This window comes from Synchiropus splendidus, chromosome 3, assembly GCF_027744825.2.
Source record: "Synchiropus splendidus isolate RoL2022-P1 chromosome 3, RoL_Sspl_1.0, whole genome shotgun sequence".
Lineage (NCBI taxonomy): Eukaryota > Metazoa > Chordata > Actinopteri > Syngnathiformes > Callionymidae > Synchiropus > Synchiropus splendidus.
The window spans coordinates 35,864,391-35,886,201 of NC_071336.1; the positions used below are offsets into that span (position 1 = coordinate 35,864,391).

At 56.5% G+C, this 21,811-nt stretch overlaps 2 protein-coding genes across 4 annotated transcripts; one reads left to right on the top strand and one right to left on the bottom strand.

Moving 5' to 3' along the window:
- Positions 1–355: 355 nt before the first annotated feature.
- LOC128755364 (cadherin-20-like) lies at positions 356–16,341 on the top strand. 2 transcript variants are annotated; one of them, XM_053858713.1, is made up of 11 exons: positions 433–510; positions 12,138–12,327; positions 12,399–12,813; positions 12,890–13,057; positions 13,792–13,979; positions 14,116–14,369; positions 14,438–14,574; positions 14,635–14,756; positions 14,833–14,950; positions 15,008–15,259; positions 15,326–16,341. In XM_053858713.1, exons 2-11 carry the CDS (start codon positions 12,157–12,159, stop codon positions 15,832–15,834), a joined length of 2,334 nt encoding a protein of 777 aa, XP_053714688.1. In that variant the 5' UTR covers positions 433–510; positions 12,138–12,156; the 3' UTR covers positions 15,835–16,341. The 2 variants fall into 2 exon arrangements, with proteins under 2 accessions (XP_053714689.1, XP_053714688.1); XM_053858714.1 differs by lacking the exon at positions 12,138–12,327 and having other exon boundaries at positions 356–510.
- rnf152 (ring finger protein 152) lies at positions 15,766–21,476 on the bottom strand. Of its 2 annotated transcripts, XM_053858769.1 has the most exons (3): positions 21,028–21,476; positions 19,409–19,646; positions 15,766–18,275 (listed from the first exon to the last, which is right to left on the bottom strand). In XM_053858769.1, the coding sequence occupies exons 2-3, from the start codon at positions 19,469–19,471 to the stop codon at positions 17,667–17,669; spliced, it is 672 nt and encodes a 223-aa protein (XP_053714744.1). In that variant the 5' UTR covers positions 19,472–19,646; positions 21,028–21,476; the 3' UTR covers positions 15,766–17,666. The 2 variants fall into 2 exon arrangements, with proteins under 2 accessions (XP_053714744.1, XP_053714745.1); XM_053858770.1 differs by lacking the exon at positions 19,409–19,646.
- Between the last annotated feature and the right edge of the window lie 335 nt (positions 21,477–21,811).

The following is a 21,811-nucleotide window of genomic DNA, read 5'->3' on the forward strand; positions in this document are numbered from 1 at the left end:
AGGGAGTGAGAGAGAGAGAGCGATGGAGAGAGTGGGGGGGAATAAGAGAAGGGGGGAGACAGAGAGAGACGGAGCGCAAGAGTGGAAACAGCGAGCGGAGTAGGAGCTAGAGAGAGAGAGAGTTAGAGGGAGAGAGAGAGAGAGTTAGAGGGAGAGAGAGAGAGGGAGAGAGAGAGAGAGAGTTAGAGGGAGAGAGAGAGAGGGAGAGAGAGAGTTAGAGGGAGAGAGAGAGAGTGTTAGAGGGAGAGAGAGAGAGAGGGAGCGATGGAGAGAGTGGGGGGGAGTAGGAGAGGGGGGAGACAGAGAGAGACGGAGCGCAAGAGTGGAAACAGCGAGCGGAGTAGGAGCTAGAGAGAGAGAGGAGAGGGAGGCGGTGCGACACAAGAGTCTCAGTCAGAAGCGTCTGCAGGCACTGGAGAGGAAACCGGAGTTCAGAGCCGACCACTCGTTCCCACGTCTCCCTCGGCACCAGACGAGAGCCAGAAGTCGCCGCGGAACAACGGAGAGAAGGTGAGCCTCTGATCGAGGTCCGGACCCGTCACTCAGGTGTGGCTTCTGGTTCTGTGAGGAACTTCTTCCTCCACACTCCACTCCTGAACCAGGACCCACATTTGAGAGCTGTCGCTCGGTGTCTGTCGCACTTGGACCTGAACCGAGGGTCGAGTCGTGACTCGGGTCACATGACCTGAGGCGGGCGTGTGGGAGACGGGAAGTTCTGCGCGGAATCTCTCACCGATGACCTGAGCGTGAGGAGTCTGTGGACTTCCTGCTGGGAGCCCTGCCCCCGCCCTCTCTCCAGGCTCCGGGGGTTCAGAGACCCTCTGCATCTGTGAGGCTCTCCTGCAGCTCCTCACCTCTGTCTCAGTCTGAAGCACGAAGCGTCGGCCATTTTTGTAGTCCTGGTCATGCCGGGCCAAACGGCTTTTTGAGCAAAGGCAGCCAATTTGGGGGTGGGGGGACACGATAGGGCCCCTTTATGCAGATTAGGCCCCGCGTCTGGGTCTTTGGCAGATTGATGTCTCTAGTTTTGGGGGTCGGACCGGAGCCCAGCAGGTTGCCAGGAGAGAAACAAGGTGGCGTTGAAAGTGAGGCAGATGAAACAACATCAGAGGGTGAGAGCGGCGGGATGTTGGGGAGGGGCGGGGGGTGCACTGTACCAGACGGGGGTGGGGGGCCGATCACTTACGGCGGCAGCTGACACGCTCGACAGCCGACCAGGGACAGTGGCATTTGTATTTTTCAGCCTGGTCCGGAGTCTGCGCCAAGTCTGGCGACTCTCCCCTCCCTCGCTCTCGCACCTCCGCCCCCTGCTGGATAAAGATTTCATTGTGCGCCTGAATTCATGAGGCGGCCCCTCGCTCGCTCGCTCGCCCAGCCCCTGTGTTGCATCAACAGTAGTGCTTTTCCTCAGTGAATAATGGTCCGACACACTGGACCTGGGTCACCACGGGACACCTGTCAAGTGAGCCTCTGTGGGAGGAAACCAGAGTGGCCAGGCTGATGATGATGATGATGGTGATGATGATGAAGGTGATGATGATGAAGGTGATGATGACGACGATGGCGATGATGATGATGATGATGATGAAGATGATGGTGATGATGATGATGATGATGATGAAGATGATGGTGATGAAGATGGTGATGATGATGATGGTGATGATGATGAAGATGATGATGATGGTGATGATGAAGAAGATGATGATGATGGTGATGAAGATGGTGATGATGATGATGATGATGATGATGATGATGATGAAGATGATGGTGATGATGGTGATGAAGATGGTGATGATGATGATGGTGATGATGATGATGGTGATGATGATGGTGATGATGATGAAGATGATGATGATGGTGATGATGAAGAAGATGATGATGATGATGATGAAGATGATGGTGATGAAGATGATGATGATGATGATGAAGAAGATGATGATGATGATGATGAAGAAGATGATGATGATGATGATGATGATGAAGATGGTGATGATGATGATGATGATGATGATGATGATGAAGAAGATGGTGATGATGATGATGGTGATGATGATGGTGATGATGATGATGATGGTGATGATGATGATGATGGTGATGATGAAGATGGTGATGATGATGATGGTGATGGTGATGATGATGATGATGATGATGAAGATGAAGATGATGGTGATGATGGTGATGAAGATGGTGATGATGATGATGGTGATGATGATGATGGTGATGATGATGATGATGATGATGATGAAGATGAAGATGAAGATGATGATGATGGTGATGATGATGAAGATGATGATGATGGTGATGATGAAGAAGATGATGATGATGGTGATGATGAAGATGGTGATGATCAACAAACCAGGTCAACTCTAGCTTGACCTGGTTTGTTAGCTGAGCCAGCTAACACACATATCTCATTTTAGCTGAGCGGCTAAGCAGCTAGCTTCGATGAAGCTACGTGCTTGACTTCAGAGCCTCATGAATGTGTTAGTCTTTGACGATTATTTTTCCTGTGAGATCATTCCGTCGTTTTTCTTGACTGTTTCCAGTGACGCCTGTTAGCATGTGGTTCAGATCAGCTCCACGCGTGTTGCTAGCATGTCCTGCTCTCCTGAGCGCTCAGCACTGAGGCTACAGCTACGGTCGAACGGTGGACCTTATGTTACTGAGGGTTTGGAGGCGGCGGCGGCGGCGTCCGTCGGCGTGAAGCGCTGCAGGTCGGAGACTGCTTGCTGTCTTGTTTGTTGGTGGAGTCAATGCGGCTCTGACTGGATGAGCGTGTGGCCCCGAGGCTCGCAGGGGTGGCAGGGGCCAGCGCTGATTCACCGCTTGCCGCTGCCGTGGCGATCCGGCCGGCGGCGCCAGAGAACATTCCTGCTTCCTGTCCGTCACCAGACAGACGCGGCGGCGGCGTCTGGCAATGAGCCTGTCGTCGCGCTTTGGAGAGGCAGAGCTGCTCTTTTGTCCGAGCGGTGATGGAGAGGTCGACTGAGCTGCAGGCTGCGTGTCGCAACGTGGCCGACAGACCAGGAGGAGGAGGAGGCCATGTTGGCGCTGGTGTCAGGAGCTGTCTGAGCTGACAATTTGGGTGAAAACCTCCAAATAACTGGGTGAGTCTAACTCCACTTTGGTCCTGGTTCAGGTGAGCCATGTGCGTAGGGTCGAGAGGCAGGCCCCCACAAGGACAGAGAGACAAACCTGTGTGTGTGTGTGTGTGTGGACCGATCCTGAAACCCGACCTCTCTGAGTTCCACGTGTTTCTCTTTGAACTGAACTGCGGCCCATTATCTGCTCTGTGTCAAATTGATGACAGCAGGTGTCGTGAGGAGAAGCATCCGGGCCGTGGAGTCCGACTGAAGCTGTGATGAAAGAGGCGCTGGAGATGAAACACACACTCACACACACAGAGCAGCGCGGTCGGGGGCGGAGCCGCCTGCTGCTCCTCAGGTGATGATGCGGCTCGAGCCCGACGTCTCACCTGGTGATGAGGATGATGAAGATGGTGAGGAGGAGGCGGATCTGTGGAGTGCTGACCTCATCACTCTGCTGCCAGCCGTCGTCGGTGAGGTGGCAAATGCTCTGAGCATCCAGGAGTCCAGCTCCCCGCTGCCTCTGAAGCAGCAGAAGCAGCCACTCGGACCGACCCGAGTCACGATCCGCGCGGAGCCGTTTGATCAGGTTCAAAAGAGATCAGGCGTCCGAACGCTTCACCGCCTCCTCCCGCTGCCTTTGAAGGCAGAGAAGCGGAAGGTTGTGCCCAGCAGGGGGCAGCAAAGCCTGGCCGACCTTCAGAGGTGGAACCAGAGCGGTTCTGGTCCAGGAGTTGAGACGAGGACTGGGCTTGTCAGGAGAAGATGGAGGAGAGAGCGGCGCCGCCACAGATCACCAGGACAGTCGAGTGGAAGTGATGCGGGCCCGGCACCGAGGAGACGACGTGATGGACCAGTCTGCTCCTGCAACACACACAGGTCCTCTCTTCACACCACTAGGGGCAGCGGTGCTGCGTCACAAACGGAGCTTTAGAACGTCTCAAGCTAAGAAAAGGCTCAAAGAAATGCGACATGCTCTCATTGGTGGGGAAGCTCATCCGAGAGGCTCGGGTCCAGAGGACTCACTCCGCTCTGAGTCACTTAAACAATGACTCAACTCACCCACGTTGCATGAGTCGCGGCTGGGATGAACGAGTCACTCGAGTCATTGAAAGAGTCGTCACCAGCAACACACCTCTTCAGGATCTGACTCATGTGTTGACTCCTGAATTGGTTCAGGAGTCTTTTCTGCTGAGTCAGAATAGAAAGTCTTATTAGCATGACTTGCTAGCATCATGCTATCAGGGGAGACTTGCTGAGCTATGCTAGGTAGTTTTGTGAGTCTTTCTGAGTGAGTCACTGCTGACTGAGTCATTTGAGTCAGCATCCCTCTCTGCGACGCTAAAACAAGGGAAGGCAGTCACGCCCTGACTCTTGAATGTGACTCCACTTGTGGGAAAAGTGTCCAAGGACAGAGCCTTGTGGCGCTCCGCCAGAGACGGCCCTCAGGCGAGAAGAACAGAAGCAAGCTGGAATGAAGGAAGTGTTTTGGAAGGAGAGAGTCAAATCCCAGCAGCTTCTGAGTCATATTCTGGAATGAAATGATGAGAAGTGTCGGGGCACAGGGAGGAAGTAGAACGCTGCCATTCAGATGTGTCATTCGTGAGAAAGGAGGCGGGTCAGGTGACCCTGCAGGAGGCGGGCTCCGGTGTTGACCTGAGAGAGCCGCCCTCTGGCTCAGCTCTGCTCCACACAGCAGAAGCTTCCTCTCACTCTGACTCTCCACACTCGTGTCCTCACGTCAGTGGCATCCTGAGACTCGAGTCATGAACGAGTCAAAGTTGCCTGGAGACACAGCGGCAGACTAGTTTTCCACTCACTCCGGAGTCACAGTCGTCTGCGTTTGTGCTGAGCGAGTGACTTGACAGCGGATCAGCGGCTCTGGTGCGCCGGCGTCGGCGGTACCCTCCGATGATTGACAAGCGGACGTCTGAACCGGCCAGCCAATTATTTCACCGCCCCAGAACCTGTCTGTGATCTGGAGCTGCGCAGCCACCTGGCACCAGCGACCTCACCACTCCGACCCGACTCCTGGTGGATCCTGTCGGGGGAATCAAAGGAGAGGAGGTCTCAGGAGTCAACGATGTCGAGATCAGCTCGCTGTCGGCCCTGGCATCTGCCGCGCCGAGCCACAAGGCGGGATGTGTGTGTGTTTGTGGCGTGTGGAGTGTTTGAAGACGGAGTCGTGGGAATCTGCTGAATTATTTTAGACGCTGAGCAGAAGCTTGAAGATGTTTCTGTCCAAGTCCTTCGAACCAGAGTTCCGGTTTGGTCCCGCACTTTCTCAGCCTTGAGTCATCTTCTCTGGTGATTCTGCCCTTTGAGTGGACGGGTCATGCGTCAGCTGTTTGAGGGATCTCCGCCCCTGGACTGGGCTCAACATGACCCACAGGTCGAACCTCCTGCACGCCACACGGCTGCGGTGCCGGCCGCGTCCAGGGGTCGGGCGGTGGCAGGTGAGGTGACTGTGGTGACCGCGTCACTGCGACGTCAGTTCAGACGCTGGCGCAGACTGGCGCAGAGAGCTGGGTGACCTCAGGTGGTCATGTGACCACAGCAGGACGCCGCTGCGTTTTTTCCGGTTTCTCTGAGGTCAGAACTTGAATGTGTCTGGCGGCTGATGACGGCGTGAGAGACGAGCGCTGGTGGTGGTGGCGTGCTAACCGCTAACAGCTAGCTGCACAAATGAATCCCGCCGGTGCTGAGTCCTGGTCTTGTCCCACTCGGGTGGAGCCAGTTCTGGACCCGACCCCACGGACGCCGGGCCAAGCTCCACAGCCGGGTCTGGTTCCGGATGATGAGCTCCGGTGAGGTGGCGCGGCGGCGCCGGCCAGATGCTGATGATTATTGACCCGAGGATTAGCGGAGGTGAGACACGGTCGCTGCAGGTGTGGACCTCGGCCACGCTCCACTGCCGGCCGTCTCCATGGGAACATCAATCGTCTCTGATGCGCCATCACGAAGCGGCTAACTGGCCTGCACACCCGCAGGCTCGCCCCTGCAGCCAGGTCAACAAGAGTCATGTGACCTGCTCAGCTCCTCCTCCCCCGATGGTGTTTTCTGTGTTCAGGTGTGTGCTGCGTCTCGCGTGTGTGTGTCAGCAGCAGACGGAGCAGCAGTTGGCACGTGGAGCGTGTCGGCAGGAAGCTGTCGACTCGGGTGGAAGTCCCCCCTCACGCTCCTCCTCCCCCCACTGTGTCGCTCTGATCGATGCGCCACCTGCTGGCCAAGTGTTTGTCGGATGCTCGCGGCTCGTGCGTATCTCCGTCCGAGCGTCGTGGAAGAAGTTTGGAGTGAAGCAGCTGGTGCCCAGAAGAGGGCGTGGTCATGTGATGTCACTTCATGAGCTCCAGCTGTGATGTCACTGGCACCTTCTGTCGTTGGCGTGGAGGAGAGGCTCTTGTGCTGCTGGTGTCACATGACGTCCGCACCAGTTCCCAGGGTTCTCTGCTGCGCTCCTGCGGCGCAACAAAACAGCAGAAATCCGATCGCTCTCCCCCAGTCAGGAGTCATCGATCAGACGGGTCATGTTCGGAGGGTCACGTGACTCGGTTCTGACCAGTCACAGGTGGCCAGACTTGATGAGTCACTCCAGATTCCTTTCAACTGCCGTCAGACCAAAGCAGTCGAATGACCAGCCTTAGCTGTTTGTTTGGGACACGACACGGTCATGTGACCTTTGTGAGTCACACTTGCTGTCCATGATGCGCTCACCTGTCCTGTCGTCATGTGACCTGAGGGCTCTCCAGTGATGTCCTCTCAGAGGCTCACCTTACCGACTGGATCCGGGCCCGGCTCAGGCCCCAGGCCCGGTTCTGTCAGAGCCATTGTTCCCCCACACTGAAGAACACGGTCGACAAGGAGAAGATGAGAGTCACACAGAGACTCTTTGTCTCCTGACGCTCCTCAACATGACTCAGAGGAACATGAGACCAGGACCCCAGGCAGGAGCATCGCCACGGCGACCGCAACAGAAGAGGCTGTGGATCAAATCCAGGAGGTGGAGGGAGGGAGGAACTGACCTCTCCTGGCACAGAGAGAGTGTGTAGACCAGAGTGTGTAGACCAGAGTGTGTAGACCAGCGTGTGTAGACCAGCGTGTGTAGACCAGAGTGTGTGGACCAGAGTGTGTAGATTAGAGTGTGTGCATCAGAGTGTGTAGACCAGCGTGTGAGGACCGTTGACAGGAGCAGTTTGGAGTGTGTCAGTCAGGACTTGTGTGTCGTCCTGGTGCAGCCGTCAGAGTGAGTCTGCCGCGCGTGTGTGTGCAGCGTCCTCATCAGTGAGTAAACAGTGTTCAATATTACATGACTTCACTCTCGGTGATCCAAAGTGGATGCTGGTGGTCCTGCTGGGCTCCAGGCTCCTGCTCCTCCATCATTTCCTCATGAATGAAACCAGACAAACTCAACTCCTCCAGTTGGAGGGAAACAGAGACCTGCCGCGACATCCAGCCGGCCTGATGGACACACGCTGTTTACACACACACACACGCGCGCGCGCACACACACTCCTCTATTGTTCCACTGTTGACTGCAGGAACTTGGTCTCTGAATGAGCCGCCATTTGAACCAGAACTGATGGTTTGGAGGTCAAACCAGGTCGCAGGAAGTGTGTGTGTGTGTGTGTGTGTGCAGGCGCTGATGACACTCCAGAGATTCACGTTGCAAGCTCGAGCTTGTGAGGCAGCAGCCATGCTAAAATGGAACCCGCGAGCACAGCGAAATACTCTAAAGCAGACAGAACAAGAGTCCGAACTCTGGCCGCTGCAGACCCGCGCTGGTGTGGCGGGGCCAGCGCTAACTCCTGCGCTGCAGGTGGAGTGAAGGAATGTGGCTGGTTCAGTTAGCAGCCGTGCTAACACGGCGTGGTCGGCGTGAGAAGCATGAAGCGCTGAGCGAGGCTGACCAATACTGTGGCTAACATGCTAACAAAGCGCCACCGGTGACACAAACTAGACAACCATGTTTGATGAAGCCTAAATTGGGTTTAAAAGAGCCTCAAACGTAGCGTTTCTCATGTTGTTATTTATCTGTTTCCCTCTCGGGTTCTCGTCAATAAATCACACAGTTTCTATAATTCAGCGGTTTCTTGTCTGGCTCTCGCGTCCGTCAGTCACAACGTCGGCGTTTCCCCGACTGGCCGACATCAAAAGTCACTTTGACATTCCGGCGGGACCGCAGGGGCCGAGCGGAGAGCTGGGTGATGAATAATGACAGAACGTGGAGGTCTGAGCATCGCAGCCAGGCGGGTCAAGCGAGCTTCGCCTCCCTCGCTGAGTCCTCGCCGCTGATCCCCAACCTGAGCCAGCCGCAGGGATCCTCCGTTAACTAGGTTAAAGCCGAGGCTCTGAGGGAGAAGCGGAGGAAAGGTCAGGAGGTGGATGGTGTCTGGAAGTGAGTTGAATGTCACGGTTCAGTCCTTCAACCTCTGACGTCTCGCTGAAAGGTCAGAGCGGGTTTTCTCACGCACGTCCACCAAACACCGCAGCATCTTCACTCTCTGGGTCAGAGCACCAACGCCCCCTGGTGGTGATGCCACTCTCCAGGGATCCGGTGTCCGTCTGCTGACCCAGGACCCGGACGGAGTTCCACACTGGACTCATCTGGTGAGCGTGTTGGACAGGGCTATGTTAGCATGTGTCACAAAGCAAGTGCAGGTGAGAGTCCCTCGAAGACCGGAGACTCAACTGTCTGTTCCTGCGTTGCTGTGCAAACCACCCTGCGCTACATTAGCCACATCAGCTGTGGCACATTACCCAGCGGGTCTTGTTGTGGTGGTTAGCTTGTGAGCGCTAACACAATATCCTCACCGAGTTGTTTTTAAAGCTTAGCACGTCATTCGCGAGGCGTGAGCGGCGAACCCTTGGCGTTAGCCGTACGATGTTTGTTCAGACGACTGAGAAGCTGTCGCTAGTTAGCGTGAGAAACAGGTCCCGCGTGTGGTGACCTGAAGTGTCCACATCTGCGATGGTTCTGGGTCATGGTCTCAGCCTGGCGTGAGGCACTTACCAGCCCCAACAAGTCACGGCTCTTTAGGCTGCTAAAGCAGAAGGCGGACTCGATGTGAGGTGTGAAACCAGCGTGTCCGTACAACTTCTCGCACATTAGAGAAGAAGTCCGACAAACATGCAGAACACAGCTGTGTCAAATCTATTCCTGCGGCGGCTCCGGGCTTTTGTCCGGGGCCCCGAAGGGACTTGTTTTCAGAGCCACCATAACGGACTTAAGAAGTCGGGCGCGAGTCCTTGGAGCGCGATTTGTTCTGCCAATTAGGATTCTCTGCGGCGACGGAGGGCGGTGATCGATGGGCCTCCCTGACAAAGAAGGGCCCCTCCTCTGAAGGGGGTCCGGTCAAGCATGCTGGGGCGGGGGGGCGGGGCCCAGTCAGCTCTTTAAAGCACAAAGGAGGCCTGCAGAAGAATGAGCCCAGAGGAAAGTCAATGAAAGAGGCTAAGTGGCCCATACAAGAAACATATTGAAGCCATTGAGAAGAACGACCTCTGGACCATCTGGCTCGGCGGGGGTCCCGGGGCAGCCCCGGCCTGGTGCGGGTCCTCAGGAAGACCGAATCGGAGCCAGGATCTGGGCCAGAACAAACAACTCTCATAAAGCAGCGGCGGGCTTCGGTCCCCTCTTGAGGTCCGTCGCCCCGGATGTGAGCGGGTCAGGGAACCTCCTCCAAACCTCTGGAGACCTTGCTCACCATCAAACCCGAGCTCTTCTTCTGTGACACAATGTTCCAGCGCAGTCGCTGAAGAGCCTCTGCTCTTCTCCTGCTGAGAGCTGAGAGGTCCAGACCTGGTCCGGAGAGGCGGCCTCCACTGGAGGAGCAGAGTTTCCTGAGTCTCTCCTGGATGATGGAGGCTCCAGACAGAGAAGCTCTGGGGCCCACAGGTCCGTCTCCATCATGGCCTCACTCGTGACCAAGACCCCGAGACACTCGAACTCACCGGAAGTCTCACGATCCCCGGCGTGAGCAGGGGTAGTGCTGAGGTCAAAGGTCAAGCAGAGGTGCTGAGGAACGGCCTTGGAACTGGAGAAGTGCGGGCGAAGCACCACTCTCAGGTGCAAAGCATGGCGGGGAGGTTTCAAAATAAAAGCCTCCGGCTGGCGGCCGCCCCCCCACTCCTCCTGTCAGCCCCGCCCCCCGCCCCCCCCCTCCTCATGCCAGAGGTCTCAGTTGCAGTCCTGATTGTGAAGAGGAACAATTGTTGCTAGGTTGTGATTGGCTGCCGCAGCAGAGACGAGAGCCGGAGCAGAGGAGTGTGAGACAGAAGAGCAGCGGCAGCCAGAGGCCACACACACACAGGCCGCGGCGGGAAGCCTTCCCCACAGACCTGGACTGGAGGACACCCGGACGTTTGCTGCTGATCCTGCCAGGACGTTGAGGTGAGTCAAGCCTCCTGCGGCGAGGAGTCAGACACTTCTGAGCGCTACACTCGTCACCATGACGACCGAGCAGGGCTCTGACCCGCCAGGTCCCGCAGGTCTGGCCTCGCCCTGTGACGCCCACCCATGAGGCGTTTAACGTGTTCGCCAGCTCGCTACGTGGCGGTAGCGCCTGACTCCGCCCCCTCATGCCGACAACAGCGTCACCCGACATCGGTGTTGGAGCTGCTACACACTCTGATGTCGTACGCTCAAGTTTTCCGCCTCCGGCAGCTGCGACGCTCTGCACAGAGCCGAGCGCTAACTGTTGGGATCAGGAGAATGTTCCGCGTGTCGATGAATCAGTCACTTTAACCTGTGATGGAGAGGCAGAGTGATGACGTCATCACTGGTCCTGTGAGAACCTGGGAGTGGAGAGTGACTCGCGACTCGCTCAACCTGAGGGCTGGACAGGTTGGGAGGCGTTGAGACTCGTGTTGAGATCCGAGGGGACTTGGACTCGCAGTGACGCCACGGGGCCAGCAGGCGGAGATCAGGCTCTCCAGCGCACCTGAGGCTCCTGATGGGGGGCGGCGAGCCTCAGCCTGTTCAAAGAACTCACCGGAGGCAGTGGGACCAAAGCAGAGGTTGTAGTGATGCATGCCGGGAGATGTGAGGGGCACAGACCAGCGAGGAGAGAAATCTTCTTTGAACCAGAGAAACACACAACTTCAGACTCCACCACTGCTTTTATATCTGCGCGCGCACACACACACACACGTCTGCCTCTCTGAACTTGTGGGGACCATCGCCCTTCCCCCAGCCTCTCCTCCCATGGCACCTGCACCAGGGCTCAGTTACTCTCAAGGTTTGTGCATCTGAAATTAAGGCTGAACCTTGTGGGGACCGGCCGAGCTGAAGCAGGTCCACACACACACACACACTCCGGCTGGTTAACACACTCAGAGGGGGCGGAGTCAGCCGTGACTGATGGGCTGATGACACTTGTTGCTTCCTGTCGGAGCGAGCGAGCAGCGCCTTCCTCTCTCCCCACCTGTCATGGTGTCTCTCCCCCGTCACTCACCAGCTGCTGTGTTTAACTCAAACAAGTCACAACGGCGGCGAGGTCGCCGACTCGTTAACCGGGTGAACTGTGACCCCCCCGAGGGAGGGGGGAGGGAGGGGGAGCAAATCTGCACTTCATGAAGACCTGAATGGGCTGAAAGGAGGAGGCGGCTCAGCGCCGCCCCCTGCTGACCCGCCGCCGCGCCCCGCGCTGCCTTTGTTTCCCAACTACAATGATGAAGTGAATTTGGCTGGCAAAATAATGGAGTCACAATCGAGTCACAGTCAGCCGCCCTCGCTCGCCCACGGCTCTCTCTCTCTCTCTCTGGTGAAATGTTTGCTTCCTAACGTCCATTTATGTGTTCATCAAGTGCTGCAAGCCTCATCCACTCATTTCACTCTCTCATCAAGCACTTCATCCTGTCACTCTATGGTCCGTTCACTCATTCACTCTCGGCCCCTCCTCATCCATTCACTCACACATCTCCCCTCTACTGATCTGTGATTCATCCGTTCATCTGTCACTCACTCGTTCATGGAGCTGGAGGCCCCCTCCTCCTCCTCGGGGGGCAGGTCCAGTGGACCCAGGTGCTCATCAGCCGGCGTGTGTCCGTCAGGTGTTTCGGAGGCGTCACCATGGCGACCGGGTCAGCACTGGTTCTGTTGGTCCTGCTGACCTCCTGGACTCTGGGCCTGCCGGTGGAGCCGGGTCAGAAGGCGCTGCGGCGGGCCAAGCGCGGCTGGGTCTGGAACCAATTCTTTGTTCTGGAGGAGTACACGGGTCTGGACCCGCTCTACATCGGCAAGGTGAGTGTCGATCCGGCGTCGGCGGCGGAGCCACTTTGCGGCCCACCCACGCTTCCCTCTCTGTCCGGCAGCTTCACTCGGACACGGACCGGGGCGACGGCGCCATCCGCTACATCCTGACAGGAGAGGGCGCCGGCTCCACCTTCACCATCGACGACAGCACCGGGGACATCCACGCCATACGGAGGCTGGACCGCGAGCTCAAGTCCCAGTACCTGCTGCGCGCCCAGGCCCGCGACCGCCGGACCGGCCGGCCGCTGGAGCCGGAGTCCCAGTTCCTCGTCAAGATCCAGGACATCAACGACAACGAGCCCAAGTTCCTGGACGGGCCGTACCAGGCCTCCGTCCCAGAGATGTCCCAGGTCGGCACCTCGGTGATCCAGGTGACGGCCAGCGACGCCGACGACCCCAGCTACGGCAGCAGCGCCCGCCTGCTCTACAGCCTCCTGGAGGGCCAGCCCTACTTCTCCGTGGACCCCGACAACGGTACGGCCCCCTCCGACCCGTTTCTGCTGACTCCACTGAATCTGACCGGAGCGCCACGTGCTGCGTCTCCCACCAGGCGTGGTGCGAGTCTCTCTGGCCGACATGGACCGCGAGACACGAGAGAACTACACCGTCATCATCCAGGCCAAAGACATGGGCGGCCAGCAGGGGGGGCTCGCCGGCACCACCACCGTCAACATCGCGCTCAGCGACGTCAACGACAACCCGCCGGTGTTCGACCACAGTGAGTCTGTCTTCCCAGCGGTGTGCTGCACCCTCTAGTGGACGGCAGCAGATCTGCAGCCCGAAACATTTTGTTTGGCTTCTATTTTTATTCTTATTTTACGCAACTTTATTTAATTTACAGAACTTGAGTTTCAACATATTCATGACTTGTCAGTCATTAAGTGTTTGAAGGGAAACATTTGTTTGATGTTGTGACATTATTCAACATGAAAAATGAGTCACTTATTTCGCCAACATCATCGTTTCACAATCAAAACTGAAGTGAAGAGGCAGCGGTTTACTGGGCGCCTGGTCAACGAGCGGTGGCGCTGCGCCCTCTCGTGGAGAGCAGCTGCACTGCACTGCAGTGAGACTTCAGCTGACGAGAAAATGCTTGTCAGATCATGTCGAGTACATTGTTAAATACATTACATTTGAATAGTTGAGCACATTTGAACCCAAACATTCAAGATACTGATGTTCGTCGCCAGTGAAGGTCACTTCGGGGCCTGTTGAGCTCATGAGGAGAAAAGTCCGGGGAAAGGGGACACGACAAAGTTTCCTGTTGGGCTTGCTTTTACAGTCTCGTCTGCGACAGCCAGTTCCTATTGATCAAACAGAAAATGGCGATGTTTTAAACGTCTGTTTTACATGTTTGACACTGTTTGAAAAGCAGCCTCAAACTTCAGCAACAGGTTTTCTCGCTGAGTCATCGGAAGCAGCTAAAACTGACGAGTCACTGTTCCCCCACAGGGTTGTACCAGATGAGCGTCCCCGAGTCGGCGACCGCGGGCGCCGTGGTGGGTCGGATCTGGGCCAGGGACCGGGACGTGGGCGTCAACAGTCACATGACCTACAGCGTCATCGACGGCGACGGCCGAGACACCTTCGACATCAGCACCGACCCGACCCACATGTTCGGAGTCATCACCGTGAAGAAGGTGAAGAAACCTCGGGTTTGGTCTCGGCGTGACGAGCTCTGCTGTGATTGGCTGGGAGGCGGGACCTTGGAGTCACCCTGAGGGGGGCACTGCATGGCCACCAGCATGCTCTAAACCTGGCGTCTCACGGTTGCAGCGTCTGGACTTTGAGAAGAAGCAGAGCTTCACGCTGAAGATAGAGGGCGCCAACACCTTCGAGGACCCGGCGTTCCGCCAGCGGGGGCCTTTCAAAGACGTCACCATCGTGCACGTGAGCGTGGAGGACGTGGACGAGCCGCCCACCTTCGACCTGACGTCCTACGTGCTGGAGCTGCGGGAGGACGCCGAGGTCGGCACGCGGCTGCGGACGCTGAGCGCGCGAGACCCGGATGGCGCCAACAACTCGATCAGGTGAGCAACGGACGGAGGGCATGTCACGCGGCGGTTCTGGTTCTGACCCGCTGACCTTGCTCCTGCAGCTTCTCCATCCTGAGCTCCAGCGACCCCGACAGGTTTTTCCACGTGGACCTCCTCTCCGGCGCTCTGATGGCGGTGCGGCCACTAGACCGCGAGACGCGCGGCTGGCACAACATCACCGTCCTCGCCACCGAGACCAGTACGTACCAACGCGTGTCCCGGAGGCGAGTCAGCTGACTGACCCAGCCTGTGTCTCCAGACAATCCCTCGCAGGTCTCCAGCGCGTCGGTGGCCGTGAAGGTTCTGGACGTCAACGACAACCCTCCGACTCTGCCGGACTTCCTGGAGGCCTTCATGTGCGAGAGCACCAAAGCAGGACAGGTGAGCTGCTCATGCGCTCGCCTCCTGCAGTCCCCCCCTCCGCGTCTCACACCCCCTCCCCCTCCTCTTGCTCCAGCGGGTCCAGACCGTGGCGGCGGAGGATCTGGACGAGCCACAGGAGGGACCCCGGTTCCACTACAGTCTGGCTCCAGAGGTGGTCAACAACCCCAACTTCACGCTGAGAGACAACCAAGGTAACGTCTGAGCGACGCTAACGTGTGAGCTACGCTAACGGGTGGTCTCTCCTGCAGACAACACGGCCTGGCTTGTGACCCGGCGCGGCGGCTGGTCGCAGCGGGACCTCACCGTCTTCCACTTGCCCATCGTGATCTCCGACGTCCAGCCGCCGGCTCACACCAGCACCGGCACGCTGACGGTGCGTGTCTGCAGCTGCGATCACCATGGCAACGTCATGAGCTGCGCGCCCGAGGCCTACAGCCTCCCAGCTAGCCTGAGCAGAGGCGCGCTGATCGCCATCCTGGCCTGCATCCTTGTGCTGCTAGGTGAGTGAGCCAGACCGGACCCGAGCCGGACCGGGACCCGTCGTTGACCACGGCCTTCTCTCGCAGTGATGCTCCTGCTGATGCTGTCGCTGCGGACTCATCGCAAGAAGCCGTACCTGTGTGACCAGGAAGAAAATGTTCACGAAAACATCGTACGTTACGATGACGAAGGCGGCGGGGAGGAGGACACGGAGGCCTTCGACATCGCCGCCATGTGGAACCCGCGCGAAGTGCACCCCCACACCAAGCTGAGGAAGGACATGATGCCGGAGATTGAGAGCCTGTCGCGGTACGTGCCGCAGCCGTGCATGTCTGCCGGCGACGGCAACGTGCAGGGATACGTTCTGGCCAAACTCCTGGAGGCCGACTTTGACCCGTCCGCAGCGCCGTACGACTCCCTGCAGACGTACGCATACGAGGGCGAAGGCTCCGTGGCCGAGTCGCTCAGCTCCCTGCAGTCAGGTACGTCCAACAACGACCACGAGTACGACTATCTGAACGAGTGGGGGCCTCGCTTCAGGAAACTGGCCGAGATGTACGGCGTGCTGGAGACAAACGATCCTCCGGTGTGGTAGGATTGTGGCGTGTGGCGCTCCCAGGAAGCCGGAGAGGTCGCCGCCATCACTTCCTGTCTGAGCTACTGGGGGGGTCCTCGATGCCACAGCCAGGACTCCTTTTGATAATCGCAAACAAGTTGGCAGCTTCTCTGTGGTACGACTGTCAGCAGGTGGCGCCGTCGCCTTCTGCACAGACCGCTCCGTTTTCTTTTCCGCGTGTCGTATTTATACATTTTTAACTTATTTGTACCATTTTGACACAACAGTCCTCCGTTTGTACTTAGCAATTAGCTGTTAGCCACGAGCGCTCAGCGGGAAGAGAATGAGGTCGAGGGCGACTTTTGTACGTCAACTTTTACACTCGACTGTTTTGGGATAAAAAAAAACAATGACATTTCCAAGATCGGCACTTCTTCTGCAACCAGATGGACGATTTTCTGCCACCGTGCCATGTCGTGTCACCGCGCCCCCTGGTGGCGACAGGTGGAACAAAAGACGGCCCGCTGCAGTCTTCACACCTCCAGTGACGCCTACTTGAATCTTTGTGTTTTTGGCACAAACCTTGTATTGAATGTCGATGATTTTTCTATCTTTGATAATAAAACATTTGACTACGATCCCTCACCTCTCACAGCAAGACAATTCCTTCTCAGTTCCAGGCTCCGCTGTTTAGGGAGCCAAACAAGTCGCCCACAGCAGACTTGGGGCGGCGCAACAGCACCCAAGTGTCGGCTTGATGGATCTAGATCTTGACTCCAGAGTTTGTAGAAAGATCTTTATTTACCCATCAAACAGGAAGTTGACAAACTGAAGTTTCAGAATCTTCTGGCTAAAAAGATTCCAACTTATTTCTTCCGTATAAACACAATGACACGCAACTGTGCAGATTTAAGATTATAGAAAACATTTACACAAACTTAAAGTGACTTTTTCTACAAAACAACGCGTTTGATGCTCTTATTTTGAAGAGTGCAACACAAAGTTCCTGTGTGTTCCTGAAGCCTTTTCAGAGCTAATACTTCGCGTCAGACTCAAACTACAAATCTCTTGGTGCTGGTTTGACTTCTCGTCACGATGGATGCTAACATGAGACACGAGCTCAGAGGTTTCACCCTCGTAACATTGACAACATCAACTACATACAAATCCTCAATACATTAGCACAACCACTAGACTTTGCTAACTTTAAATCTATTAGCATTCCAGTGTTGCTAGCGCACGGAACATTCAAGTAATGATGTCGAAGCTTCAGGTTAGCGCGTCAGCATTGTTGGCTAATAAATTCAACAGATTTATTTACACTAAATTAGGAATTTTCGCAAGCTAGCCAGGGACTCCGTCTCCACTCGATATGGCGTATCGTTATTGCTAGCTAATGACAGTATTGCAAAGAGATGGTGGAAGCAGCGAACAAATGTGTGCACTTTGACTTCAGATCATCATTCACATATTGTTAGCGTCTGCTCACAACACCGCGTCATGGCTTGCATGCTTCAGTCCTCCCACCTGCAGGGGGAGCTCTAAGGAAAATAAATCATTTTGGCACGAGCACATTTGGTGACTGTTTTTGGCGGGAAAAAGTTGCTGCTAATGCTTCTTAGCAGGATTGCTAGGTGATGGCTGCGCAGCTGTTTCGTTGAGCTTCATGAACCTTTGTGCTCCTGGACTTCCATGACAGGTGGACCCTGTCTGTCAGCACATAGTGTCTCTGGAGCGCCCTCTGCTGACAAACAGTGAGCAAGTAATAAGCAGGAAAAGTCTCAGGTCGTCGCGGCGAGCCTGACAGCCACCGGGCTTCCCAGGACTCGTCCGTCCTTCGAGCCGTGAGAGCAGATGTGCGCTCCGCACCGTCAGCCGCAGGAGATGACGGTGAAGCGCTTGGAGATGCAGGACATGTTGTGCAGCACGATGGCCAGTAGGAAGAGCAGCACGCACGCCACCAGGATGACGGTGCAGACTCCAGACCACGTGGACCCCTTCCTGGCCCCGCCAGGGCCCCCGGCCTGGCGCTCCACCTCCTCCAACCCCGATTCCTCCAGACCCGGTGGGTCGGGCACCGCCACCACAGCCACTCCCTTCTGCTGGCCCCCCGGCAGGAAGCGGCACGCAGACTCCTTCGCGGCATGCAGCGGCAGCATGTAGCAGCCGCTGCTCGGTAGGCGGATGAACACGGGCGTGCGCTCAGACACGTGAGGGACGGCTAGGACCGTGACCACATCCGGGTCGTCGGGCAACTGCGCCACCGAGAGGCCAGGGGCCAGTGTGGTGACGGCACGGCACCACGGGCAGCGGAGCTCCTTCTGGCTGCCGCGTAGCTGCGACAGGCAGACGGAGCAGCAGGTGTGGCGGCAGTCCAGCAGTTTGGGCCGCCGGCGGGCACTGTAGCAGTGGAAGCAGATCTGGCACTCCAGCAGCGAGTCCTGGCACACAGTCTCCATGATGAGCCCGGCGGCACCCGTCTGGACCAGGAAGGAAGGATGGAAGGAAAGAAGGAAGGAAGGAAGTAAAGGAGGGAGGAAGAAAAGCAAGGAGGAAGGAAAGAAGGAAAATAGGTAGGTAGGAAGGAAGGAAGGAAGGAAGGAAGGAAGGGAGGAAGGGAGGGGGAAGGCAAGGAGGAAGGGAGGAAAGAAGGAAAATAGGTAGGTAGGAAGGAAGGAAGGAAGGGGGGGAGGCAAGGAGGAAGGAAGGAAGGGAGGAAGAAAAGCAAGGAGGAAGGAAAGAAGGAAAATAGGTAGGTAGGAAGGAAGGAAGGGAGGGGGAAGGCAAGGAGGAAGGGAGGAAGAAAAACAAGGAGGAAGGAAAGAAGGAAAATAGGTAGGTAGGAAGGAAAGAAGGAAGGGAGGGGGAAGGCAAGGAGGAAGGAAGGAAGGGAGGAAGAAAAGCAAGGAGGAAGGAAAGAAGGAAAATAGGTAGGTAGGAAGGGGAAGGAAGGGAGGGGGAAGGCAAGGAGGAAGGGAGGAAGAAAAACAAGGAGGAAGGAAAGAAGGAAAATAGGTAGGTAGGAAGGAAGGAAGGGAGGGGGAAGGCAAGGAGGAAGGGAGGAAGAAAAACAAGGAGGAAGGAAAGAAGGAAAATAGGTAGGTAGGAAGGAAAGAAGGAAGGGAGGGGGAAGGCAAGGAGGAAGGAAGGAAGGGAGGAAGAAAAGCAAGGAGGAAGGAAAGAAGGAAAATAGGTAGGTAGGAAGGGGAAGGAAGGGAGGGGGAAGGAAGGGAGGGAGGGGGAAGGCAAGGAGGAAGGAAGGAAGGAAAATCAGAAGGAAGGAAAGGAAGCAAGAAAGCAAGAAAGAAAGTGGGGAAGAGAGAGAGACAGAGAGAGAGAGAGAGAGAGAGTTAGCACAGGTCAACTGTCAACCGTTCACTTCCTCCATCAGCAAGTTGGGCGGGCGGGCGGGCGGACAGTCACATGACTCCCCTCCACCCTGAACACAACTTCATTCAGTCACATGGACAGGTCCAGCGTTTCAGGGGTCCACCTCCAGGTTTCCACAGAAACTGACAGACAGCTCACGTTGCCGCCACGACGACGAGACCCTAGCTATCAGGGGCGAGAGCGGCGTCTCTCCTCCTCAAGTGTCCCGTCTCACTCTCCATACCACTTCACTGCACTGTTTTCTGCTGATGGACCCCGGTGACAGGTGCGAGCCGGCGCCGCTCATCGGTCCCACAGCCTCTGAGTCAAAGCAAACACAGCCTGCAGCTCGACGGCGCCCACTGGCCACAAGTTAGTTGCCTCCGCCCCTCTGAGAGAAGACACTCCTGGGAGGAGGCCCCGGGTCGGACCCAGCACAGACGAGGAGTCAGGGTGCCATCACAGCTCTGGACCCTGGAGTCCTGACCAGAGGGAGCAACATGAGACAGACTCTCGGACTCATGGCTGCAACAAGACACCATCTGTACTGAGGCTGCACAAGCAAATCCTGTGACATCATCGACTTCCTGTTTGAAAACAGAACCTTGCTGAACCTTCAGCTTCCCCCGCCGACCTGGACATGGATCTCCAGCACTTGAGGACTCGTCCAGAGTCAAAACAGCCGGCAGAGTCAAACTCTCCTCAGAGCACCGGTCGAGTCCCAGTGAGAACTTCCTATTTTCACTTCCTTCCTGTTTCTAAAGTGCTGTGGTGAGAAGAGTCACACCAGCTCAGGGAGAGGCAAGCGTCAGGACCGCTGCAGGAGTCACAGCAGATGGAGACAATTATCCACCCTGACTCGCAGAAAACATTCGACCAGCACGCAAATGAAGCAGCAACATCGAGGAGAGGAGGAGAGGAAGGAGTGAGGAGGAGGAGGAGAGAGGTGAGGAGGAGGAGAGCGGTGAGAAGCAGACAGGTGAGGAGGAGGAGGAGGAGGAGGAGGAGGAGGAGGAGAGAGGTCAGCTGCAGTGAACTGGGCCCCCTGGTGGCCCTCAACAGTCTTGCACAGATGGAAGGCATCAGTCTTCAGGTCGCTGAGGTTCTCGGGACCGAGTCTCCCATGAGGGAGCGGACGGCAGAACCGCAGCGGCGGGTCGATCGACACCAGCGACAGCGTGACATCATCACGGTGCCAGTGCCACGCTGGACCCTGGCTGGGGAGGTGGATCCCCTCGCCCCTGAAGAGCGTCTCTTCTTCTCAGCAGAACAATGCGTGTCGATGCAAATGAGCAGCTCAGGTCACGTGACACAGTGGCCGGCGTCGCCTCCTGTGGTGAGACTGACCTCTGACCTGCGCAGGTTTCACACCTTCACCCGGAGCCGGCACACAGGGGTGGGCTTCACGAGTCAGACAGAGGAGTCCCACACACCTACGGGAGTCCCTGTGACTCCAGTCAGAGCCGGGTCAGCTGCCGTGAACTGGGCCCCCTGGTGGCCCTCGACAGTCTGGCACAGACCCAAGCCCTCAGTCTTCAGGAGGTTGGTCATGACGATGACGACGAGCTCTTCATCATCGTGCTAACTGTGAACATCAACCTTTGTGCGCTCGAGCTGCGGTACCGACGCGGTCCAAAGTCGCGCGCGCCTGCGTCCCAACGTCCAGCTCAGTTCTACACAACAGCAGTAATCACTTTGTGCCAACACGCCGCAACAAAGTCACATGTGGGCCGAACCGGACGGTCCCCGAACTTCAACCGTTAAAGGACAATGAAGCACGAACCGAGAGGTCTCGCACCGCAGCTCGGTTGGGCATCATTAAAGTTGGTTTGAACAGACTCAGACACAAAGACAAAGACTCACCGTGTGTGTGCGGAACCGCGAGCGTCTGGCGCCTCTGTTGACTTCCTCCTGCACAAAAGAAGCCGCTCGGAACCGCCCACCGACACCGCCCTCCTGCCGCCGGGGCTGAAGTCCAGCGGGAGCTCCGGGGAGCGGGAGCAGTGGTGAGGGCTGGCCGCAGGAGGAGCCGCCTCGGCGGGCAGGGGAGAGCGGAAGTGGTCGGTGCCGCGAGTGGGTCACAACAACACTGGCAGGAACAGCGGCTCGTCCGGGTCACGTGACCACTTCCGCTGGAAGAAATCTCGGCCAACGCCAAACCTGTTCCGTAAGAGTCACAAGCTGGTATCACAGGAACAGTTGGAGTCCTTTGTTTACGGTGACGTCCTCCCGCCAGCTACCGTGCTAACTGCTAACTCTGCTCTGAGTTCGTCCACAGTTCCAGGGTCCAGGAGATGTTTCACAAGCACCGCGTTCTTCAAGAATGACTCCCCATGGAGTTGGTCTGCGGCCGTCTGCAATCATTCACAACCATGACAGCCTTAAACGACCTGTGTCCGCGTGACGTCACAGCAAAGTCTGAATCCTCTTTTAAAACCTGCAGCATTATCTGTCACTCACATCAATCATCGTCACCTGCCATGTTGAAACCCAGAGAGATTAGACCTTAGTTGTTGATGATTTACTTTGATAATTTTCAGATGAAATGAAATCAAATTATATATTTTTGAACAAATGATATTGTGGCATGATGACACTTTTCCCTTTGAATGATCTTTCAGTCACAAAATATAAGTGTCCTTGTCTT

Excerpts from the sequence above, each read along its gene's own strand:
- rnf152 (XM_053858769.1), bottom strand. The coding sequence starts at position 19,471 with ATGAGCGGCGCCGGCTCGCACCTGTCACCGGGGTCCATCAGCAGAAAA. Across the intron at positions 18,276-19,408 it reads GAAAACAGTGCAGTGAAGTG|ACGGGTGCCGCCGGGCTCAT; the intron begins GTATGGAGAGTG and ends TTCCTGGTCCAG.
- LOC128755364 (XM_053858713.1), top strand. The coding sequence starts at position 12,157 with ATGGCGACCGGGTCAGCACTGGTTCTGTTGGTCCTGCTGACCTCCTGG. Across the intron at positions 13,058-13,791 it reads CCCGCCGGTGTTCGACCACA|GGTTGTACCAGATGAGCGTC; the intron begins GTGAGTCTGTCT and ends GTTCCCCCACAG. Across the intron at positions 14,757-14,832 it reads AGAGCACCAAAGCAGGACAG|CGGGTCCAGACCGTGGCGGC; the intron begins GTGAGCTGCTCA and ends CTCTTGCTCCAG.